The sequence below is a fragment of the Benincasa hispida genome, chromosome 8 (assembly GCF_027475165.1).
Source record: "Benincasa hispida cultivar pf3 chromosome 8, pf3_genome.v1.1, whole genome shotgun sequence".
Taxonomy (NCBI): Eukaryota; Viridiplantae; Streptophyta; class Magnoliopsida; order Cucurbitales; family Cucurbitaceae; genus Benincasa; species Benincasa hispida.
Genome location: NC_143485.1, coordinates 38451168 through 38460350, shown reverse-complemented (window position 1 = coordinate 38460350; position 9183 = coordinate 38451168). Strand labels below are relative to the sequence as shown.

General features: G+C 28.2%; 1 protein-coding gene across 1 annotated transcript; it reads right to left on the bottom strand.

Moving 5' to 3' along the window:
* Positions 1-3075: 3075 nt before the first annotated feature.
* Positions 3076-3879, bottom strand: LOC120083287 (uncharacterized). The gene has a single exon (XM_039038963.2). It carries the CDS (start codon positions 3789-3791, stop codon positions 3291-3293), a length of 501 nt encoding a protein of 166 aa, XP_038894891.1. The 5' UTR covers positions 3792-3879; the 3' UTR covers positions 3076-3290.
* Between the last annotated feature and the right edge of the window lie 5304 nt (positions 3880-9183).

The following is a 9183-nucleotide window of genomic DNA, read 5'->3' as shown; positions in this document are numbered from 1 at the left end:
CCCTGATCTTGTTTCTTTTCTCATTCGTATCAGTGTTCAATTTTAGTGTATTGTGTATAGTAATAACGTATGAGTATAGTAAGTTTTAATTTGGTAAATTATATATATGTGTGTTTATATATGGAAGCTTAAATTAGATAAATAAGTAGTCATGTATTAAATTAATTCAAAATAAATGAAAAGTCATTTTTATTTTAAAAAAATAATAATGAAAAGGCTGTGGACAGATCTGCCATTAGTCATTCATTAGTTGTTCTTGTATTTTCAAAAGAATTCGAGAAGATTGTATTATTTTTGAAAAAGATAAAAATAAATAAAAAGACACATTCGGCTGACACATCATTTTTACTTTTTAGTTTCTATCTCTTCCTTTGGGTTTTCACATCTATCCTCAAATCCGGCGATAACGATTCAACTCTTTCCTTTTGTCCGTCGCGCTGTAACTCAAAGAGAATACCTCCGGCAAGAAAACCCATATTCTCCGGTGCGATACAGCTCGAAAGTGTTCCTTTTTTCTGAAAAATTGAATCGAAACGTTCCGATTCAGCATGATTTGCACAATTCAGAAGCTTGAATCACACATAAAATTTGCAATTCATAACTACGAGTTGAATCGTTTTTCTTTAATTTCGATATGTACGTGAATCGTGCGTTTTTAACAGCCTTGCTTGAGACTTTTGTTTTTCCTTTAAAGTATAACAAAGATGGATAATGTACTTGGAGTATGTGTCAACTATCATTGAGCCCAAATCTAGAATTTTTGTTTGGAGGATTAGTTTAAAGTTTTGCAAAAATATTAAAACGAGTAAAAAAATTAAACTCTTAATTAAGTGCAGTAGGATTTGAAGGGGTTCATTTTACCACATGCAATGATTAGTAATACCTAATCATATGTTCTCATTCTCCTTATACACTAAAAATCAAATAAAAAATTAATTAAAAAATAATAAAATTATCACATGACACATTTTTATTGGGTGTTACCTCAGTTGCACTATTCTCAAGTTTTTTTTTTTTATCACTCTAGCAAAAGTCATATTGATGTCTAAAAAAGTCTTTGTTCTATACTAATATATAAAAATTCATTGAAGTGGAGGGAAACTCGAATCTTTCTAAGCCTATTATAAAAGAGCTATACTCATCTTGGTTACAACTATCGAGATTTTGAGAGTTTCTCGATGTTGCGATGATTGAGGTTTCTCGACATATATGTGTGTGTTTTTTTGTCTAATTAATAAGCTTTTTGTTTTTGTTTCAGTTCATAAATTTAATTAAGCTTTTTTTTATTAACTATATATATGTTTTGTTTTCCATTTGTTTGAGTTTTCTTTTTTTGCCCAAGAAAAAACATATATTAACTGAATTGTAATTGAAAGAAAATATTGGCAGAGACACGTTTCAAAATTAACTAACCCTAACATTTGATAACTTTTGCTTTAGTTTTCAAAAAAATCGATAGGTTTGCAAAAGAAACAAGTTCAAATTTTAAAATAAGAAAACTAAAAAATAGCATTGGTACTGTGCTAGGTGCTTCAAACAACTAACGGCCACTATCCTTTCTTCCTTAAGTTATTTTTCAATAAATTAGTTTATATTAATCCAATATTTTAATTTTGTAGTCATTTTAAACATATAAAGCAAGTATTTCTAAACTTAAATATATTTCAACTAATTACACTTGAATGAAAAAAAAAACGATTAGAGCTTCGATTTTTCTACCCGACATATATACCCTTTTAACTCTAAAAAAGGAAAAAAAAAAAAACAATGACATGTTTAAATAAAAATTGATTGGAAATAAATAGACTAATGATATTTGATAGATTGAATTGTTTAAATTTTATTTTGGTCTAAAAAATTTCTATTAATTTTTAATTATTGAATTTTAAAATGTCTATTTTAGTTCTTGAATTTTTGAATTTGTTTCATTTTAATCAATCTCTATAAAGTTTTAAAATGTATATTTTAGCATTTACCTTTCAAAAAATAACTATTTTGATATAACTTTCATTTTAAGTACGTATGTTATCGTGCTTTTAGAAAAAGAGAAAGAAAAATAAGTATATTATCATGTTAATACATACATGATTTCAAATCAAATTAATTAGTGATAATTACTAGGTAATGTAAATTTAAAGTAGAAACATAATACAACAAGAACCCAAGTGATTGTTTTTAGAATTTTGGGTAATAAAATCAATACAAATTTTGAAAATTTATGAAAGAAAATAGAAGTATAGAATCGGACCAAAATATCCATTTAAAAGTTTGGATCCAAAATATAATAAACTTTAGCTTTAGGCATGTTTAATATTATAATATATTTATAAAAGTATCATTATTTTAGAAAGATCAATGATGTAAGTATTTTATATAAATGGATTATTTATATTATCACTTAGTAATATCCAAGTCTGTTTGGAATTGCTTAGAAAAAGTCTGCTTGGAATTATTATGCGCTGACCTCATATCAAGTGGGTGAACCATAGATTTTCTGATAGTGTTTATATCAATGGCTAAGTTATGGTTACCCAATGTTTTGAAAATTGAATTTTTTTATTCAATTATAGGAATCAAACGAATTCATTTCAAAATTAAAAACTTTTTAAACATACACCGTTAATATTTACAATTGTTAACCTGTATTGAACATAGACTTTTGATTAAGCAGTAAAATTCCAAGAAGAAGAAAAAAAAGTTCTATTTTAAGAAAAATACTTACACCTCTCTTTATATATTTTTGTAGTCCATCAATTGCTCAATTAAAAATTGACACATGGAAAGAAATTTTATTATTTTTTTTTTAAAAAAAAAATATATTGTGGTGTAAAAAATTTGGATTGCATAATTATTGCCTCATTTTTAATCAAATTTCACAAAACATGCAAAAACATGCCAATTTTGTAGATTTTTTAATCAAAACATTTTAACTAAGGGAATACTTTCAACAATTATTTAAAGATTAATAATTGGTTTTCTTTTTTAATCATTACAAAAAGGTAAGAGATTAAACTATCGACCGAGTTGATATCACGATCTGATATATGCTCAGATGGTCAAGCTAGAAGAACTAGATGGAACAAAACATAGTATATTTTACATACACTCAACAAAATTACTTTCACTCTATATACTATACAAAAGAGAGATTTGCAAAAAAAAAAAAAAAAAAAAAAAAGGGGCCAAAATAAAAACCAAGGCACATCCCCAATTCTCATCCAATCACATGCTTTGGTAACCTACCTGAAATCACCCGCGCGTGACGTTAAGATACTGAAGCTCCGTTCGACTCAGTATACCTGGTGGTGACTGGTTGCAAGAAAGGCAGGCAACGGACTGGCACGTGGCGATCGTAAAGGCACTTCGTTCAGCTGCTTCCCGTTACTATCGTAATAAATTACGCCCGAGAAATCCAACGGCTCACACTTATCCCCCATCAAGATCGCCTTCTGCCAGACTCCGCCGTCTCCCCACTCCTCTTCTGTATTGCCGCCGCCGTGCTTATTCTTCTTCTTATGAATCAACGTGATCGCCGTGTTGCTTATGTTCTTCAGAAACCGTTTCGGCCGGAGCTGCGGTGATCGTAACTCTAATCGAGGTAATTGCTTCGATTTCAGTTTGGTTTGAAGCTTTTTTGATGCTCTGTTCGCTTGCTTCGCACAGAGCGCTACCAGAGTCGATAAAGAGATGAGCAAAGTCGCCGCCGCTCGCCTAGGCGTCGCCAGAACAGAACCACCACCGGATATGGAGATGGAGGTGGAGCCGCCGCGTTCCGGTGTGGCTTGTCCCATGCTTGAAGAAATCGGAAATGGAAAGGTAAATGAAAATTTTCGATTTATGGATTATTATTGAGATGGAATGGAGATTTTGAATTTGAGAATTTTGGTGTGTATTTATAGTACTCTGAAGTAGTGGTCCTGGTCATCGTTAATTCGAACATCTAGAAAGAAACGACGCCGTATGACCTCGGCAGCTTAGTTTCATATATATTTTATTAAAGACCAAGGGAAATTGGGTTTTTCCTTTTTCTTCTTCCTTATATTTTTGAGTGATGCTCAAATAACTTGATAATCCGAGCAACTAATAAAAAAAAATTAGATTAGGTTAGTTTTACACTTGAATTGATTGGATTAAACTTTTTTATTTTTTTATTTTTTATTTTTGTTGAATTGTAGGTTGACTAAAAAAAATCTAGATTGACCCAATCCGGCTCATGTTTGAGATTTGATTATTTTATATTGATTAATTTGTGAATTTTCATATTTTTCTTTTAAAATTGTCATCACATTTATTTTGTTTAAAGTTTCCAATAAATATTTAAATATAAAAGATATTTTATATTTAGCATTTGAATTTTATGAGATTTTAATTGTTAATCATGTTGTATATAATTTACATATTTTTTTTAATTAAAACGGAAAGTAAATAAGTAAGTTATAGCCTCACAGTCCAATCTAACCTGAACTTTCTACTAGTCTAAAAAATAAAAAAATACTTTCAATTTAACTCAATCCAATTCATATACATTTCTAGTAAAAAATAAAAATTAAAAAATACGAGTCCACCCATTCATGGACGGGCCAGATTTGAAGGATATGGCAAAGGGATATTGTTTCTATTTTCTTTAATATGTTGAAAAAAATAAATAAATTATTGATGTCAACACATTTGATTGTTGGTAATAAAAAACCCAAAAAATGGAATCTTTATCAAATTAAAAAAAAACTATTAATATTCAAATATCTAGACAAATTAAATAACATATTTATAAATGGTTGAAGACTTGTGTATTTATATAATTCAATCAAATATTTGATTCGTTGAATCTTTCAAAGCAATTTTAGAGTCTAGTGGTCACCTCACCTAGAAGCTCATAAGCTTAAACTTTAAGCCTTTGAAATAATTTTCTAAAATAAAATCTAAATTATACCGTACTTGATATTTTAATTAATCGTTAAAAAAACAGTTAAAAAGCATTACCTCTAAATTTTAAGTTGCCTTGTAATATTCGAATATATAGATAGTGGAGAAGTACAACACGTGTATAAATTAAAAGGAGATAGTGGAGAAATTATTTAAAATTAAGGCAAACCCACCATTTTTAGAGGTTAATTATCGTTTAACTATTATTATTATTATTTTAATCGAAGGATTTATTTGATGTGAAAATCGTGGTGGATTTTCAGGTTCCACTAAATACAGCGGATAAAAATGGAAAAAGCACTCGTGGGGAGATTAATTAGTGGGATTGATCGTGATTGCCACGTGTCAAGCAGGGAGTACAGAGATTGCAATAAAACAGTTTGATAAGTCAAATAAGGAAAAATTGCCACGTGGATATGTAAACAAAAGGTATTTTAATGAAGTGGGAGAAAGTGGGTGGGGGTGTGGAGTCATACGTTGACTCCGCGTGCAACTTGGCATTTTTGGTGTTTCGTATTATTTTGGACCCCACCACTTTTGGTATTTGAAAATAGTGCCCCTCTAAAGTTAATTTTAATATAAGGTGGAACGTTCAGATCACCCGATAACTCGAATAATTTGGAATATCCAATCTAATATTTAGATTTGTTTTGTTTTTGGATTTGATTGAGTTAAACTTTATCTATTTTTGTTGGGTTGAATTAATCTGTGGGTTGACTAAAAAAAATTTGAGTTAACCCAACCTAATCCGAATTATAAAGTCTGATTACTTTTTATATGATTAATTTGTAAATTTTTAATATTTTTCTTTTAAAATTGTTATGATATTTATCTTTGTTTAAGGTTTGCAATAAATATCATAAATATTTGGTATTAGCATTTGAATTTTATGAGATTTTAGTTATTAGTCATATATTGTATATAAATTTATGTGTTTTTAATTAACAAGAAAAAATAAGTTATAACCCGACAATCCAACTCGAAAATTTTGGGTTAGTTGGGTTGGACATCAAAAGGATCCAATAAAGTCTCAAATCTAACTTAATCCAATCCTTAAAATTCGGGTGGTCCAAACCCCCCCACAACCCAATCCAACCTTTAAAGTTGATCTCTCTCTTTCTCAATCTATCTTACTTTTTCGCACTTCAATTTTCGCATTTAATTTTCTTGTCAAATCAAACCAAAACCTCTATTTTTACTACTTTCCACAATCCAATTTAGCTTTAAGAAAGATTTAATTCTTGGACTCTCTGTGATTTGACTCCGTGTTTGCTACTTACTTTACCTAATAGTATAAATAGTAGTTCGTTGATTTTAGAAATATTTTTTTGTTTAGTTAGGATTTGTGGGCAACGACAAATTTCTAGATCACATTTCAAAAAGTACAAGAATATAAATAGGCAAGAGTATATTGACTGAATTAACAAATAAGTACTATCAATTTCATTATACCTAGAAGCTGCCCTAATTATCAAAGAAAAAAATCATATTCAAAATGTCGAGCGTAATGAAATATTTAGAAAATATAAAAAAAATAATAATAAATAACATAATTTATAAAACTAAAACTAACTAACAAAGTTGTGACGAATATTTTTCTATTTTTTGAAAATTGAAGTTTACTATTTCTGTTAGTTCTTTCAGTATTTTCTTTAATTTGAAATATTGTCAAAACAAACATAATTCAATTATATGTGATATGTATTAATAATTAAGAGATTTGTGGTTTGAATATCACACTTTTTATATACTAAAAAATTCCTCAAATAAATTAATTAATCTATAGAAAAACTCAAATACTGATTTTAAATAATTATATTTGATAGGACTTAAAAAAATACATTAATTTGATAGAATTAAATAGATGGTGAATAATATATATATTTTAAAAACAACAAACAAAATCATCATCATACATAAGTTCCATTCTTATACCTATTGTTCTTGGGAAGAAATTCAATCATAGGTTGTATCGATTTAAAATAATGATCAATAATTATTTCATGAACTTTCGTTAGTGTATCAAATAACACCCATGTTCAAACTTCATTTGAAAAATATCGTGTGAAACATATTGTTTTAGTTAAACTTCTGAATTGTATCAGTGAATCAATTTAGACCATTTATTCAGATTTCATCTTAAATTCGTCAGTACATTCAAATCTTACAGGCATTTAAACTTCAAGTGTCATATTAATAAAATGGATGATGAAATTGTGATACGTGGACAATTATCAAATGAAATATTAACTGAGTGTCCAATTTGACTCGTTTATGAAAGTTTAGAGGTTGAATCGATAAAATTACAAGTCTCACACAATGTTTATCTAAATATAATGTAATAATGGTGAATGTAAATTAATACACTTACGAAAATATCAAAGATTAAATTGATACAATTAATAGATCAAGAATAGCCGGATTAGATCTCGATGTTTAAGTGGTTTTTTTTTTTATTATTATTTTTAAATCTTAAAAGACTTGTAAAATATGACATGTCAATTATAATGGAACCCAGCAAGTTTGATGGGAGAGGGAGGTCTTTCCAATTTGGCTTGCACTTCAACTCCAAGATCTTGATTGCCTTCAAAGATTTATCTTATATCATTTGATTAGGTATGCATTGGCAAAATTTTTGTTGATCAACTTCTTCACCTATATTTTATCTGTAGTATATAACTTGTATTTTATATTATTGGCTTCACTAAATATTTAAATAATTTATAGGGTAACATATCTTTCTATATTATACCAAAAGATTACCCTAACTTATTAGGTGGTGTGTCAATCAATTATTTGTTCATTAGCATACATTTGAAGCGAGCAAGCTAAATAAAAGCATTGCAATTTCAGGCCTTTTTCAAACAAAGCTATAAAAGAAACTGCAAAGAATAAAACACTTTATTAAAAAAAATGGGGGCAAATATCAATTTATAACCTTAAATTTTAGGGTTATATCAATTTAAATTCAATCGTATCAATTAAACCTTAAACTTTGAGGGTTGTCTCAATTTAAACACTAAACTTTGGGATTTGTATCATAAACCCAAAATTAATAATTGTATCAATTAAACACTAAACTTTCACTATGAGTATCAATTTAAACCTTGAACTTTCGTAAGTGTATCAAATTTAACTATGAGTTTTAATAAATATATCAATTTAAATCTTGAACTCTCATAAATATATCCAAATAAAACATAATAGAGGGTTTAATTGATACAATTGTGAAAGTTTAGGATTTAAATTGATACACTTATAAAAATTCAGGGTTTTAAAATATATATTTTTTAAAAAAATAAAAATTTGGTCATGTGACAACTTGTAAAATACACCCAAATATTTTTTTTAATATATGTTAATAAACACGATAGGTTAAAGTCCTATTAATAGATACTAGGTTAACACATGAACTAAATATGAGTATAGCCCAAAAATTTATATATATTTTAAAACTATAATTTGACATGAGAATAACTCTTCTTTCCTTAAAGTTAAGAAAATTAAAATCATCATTAAAATTCTAAAATTGTAATTTAATATTGAAAGTGATATTTGGAATGGACAATGACTGAAAACCAAATGACGCATGTTGGTTGGGACATTATTTGTTGCTCTTATATTTAATGGATTGAAGAGTCAGATTGGCTTAATTAATTAGGTCAGCTATCTGTTACTCTCTCCCTTGTCACTGTCTTTATAAATGCGGCGAATTAAACCATCTCAAAGCACTTGCGGCTTTGCCTCATGCAATTTAATTCAATAATTAAGGTCAAATTCTTTGTAATTACGGCTCAAAATACTAATTAATTAAGGAAATAAAATTGAACACAACTTGGGGGTTGAGGATTATTGCAATTAACCAAATATTTGGCTCTTTCCCTAATCTAAAGGCCATTGGCTTCACTTGCTCCCTAATTGACATTACTTAGAAGAACTAGTTGTCTCTTGAGCCTTCCAAAATATTTGGAACTTTAAAATACAACAAAAGTTAATTTTATTGGTTGGTTCAAATTCTTCCGCACCTATATTTACGATAAAAAATAAATAATCTTTTGGAACTCAACTAACTATACACTTTATGTACAGTGCTCAACTAACTATACACTTTATGTACGGTATTTAACTAACTACATACTTAATATACTAACTTCGACATCAAAATGTGGTAGATTTGACACCGTACCTACGTGAGAAACTCTTGCGCATGTTAACTCGAAAGGTAAGACTAAATAAGGAAAATCAGGCCAAACAGACAAT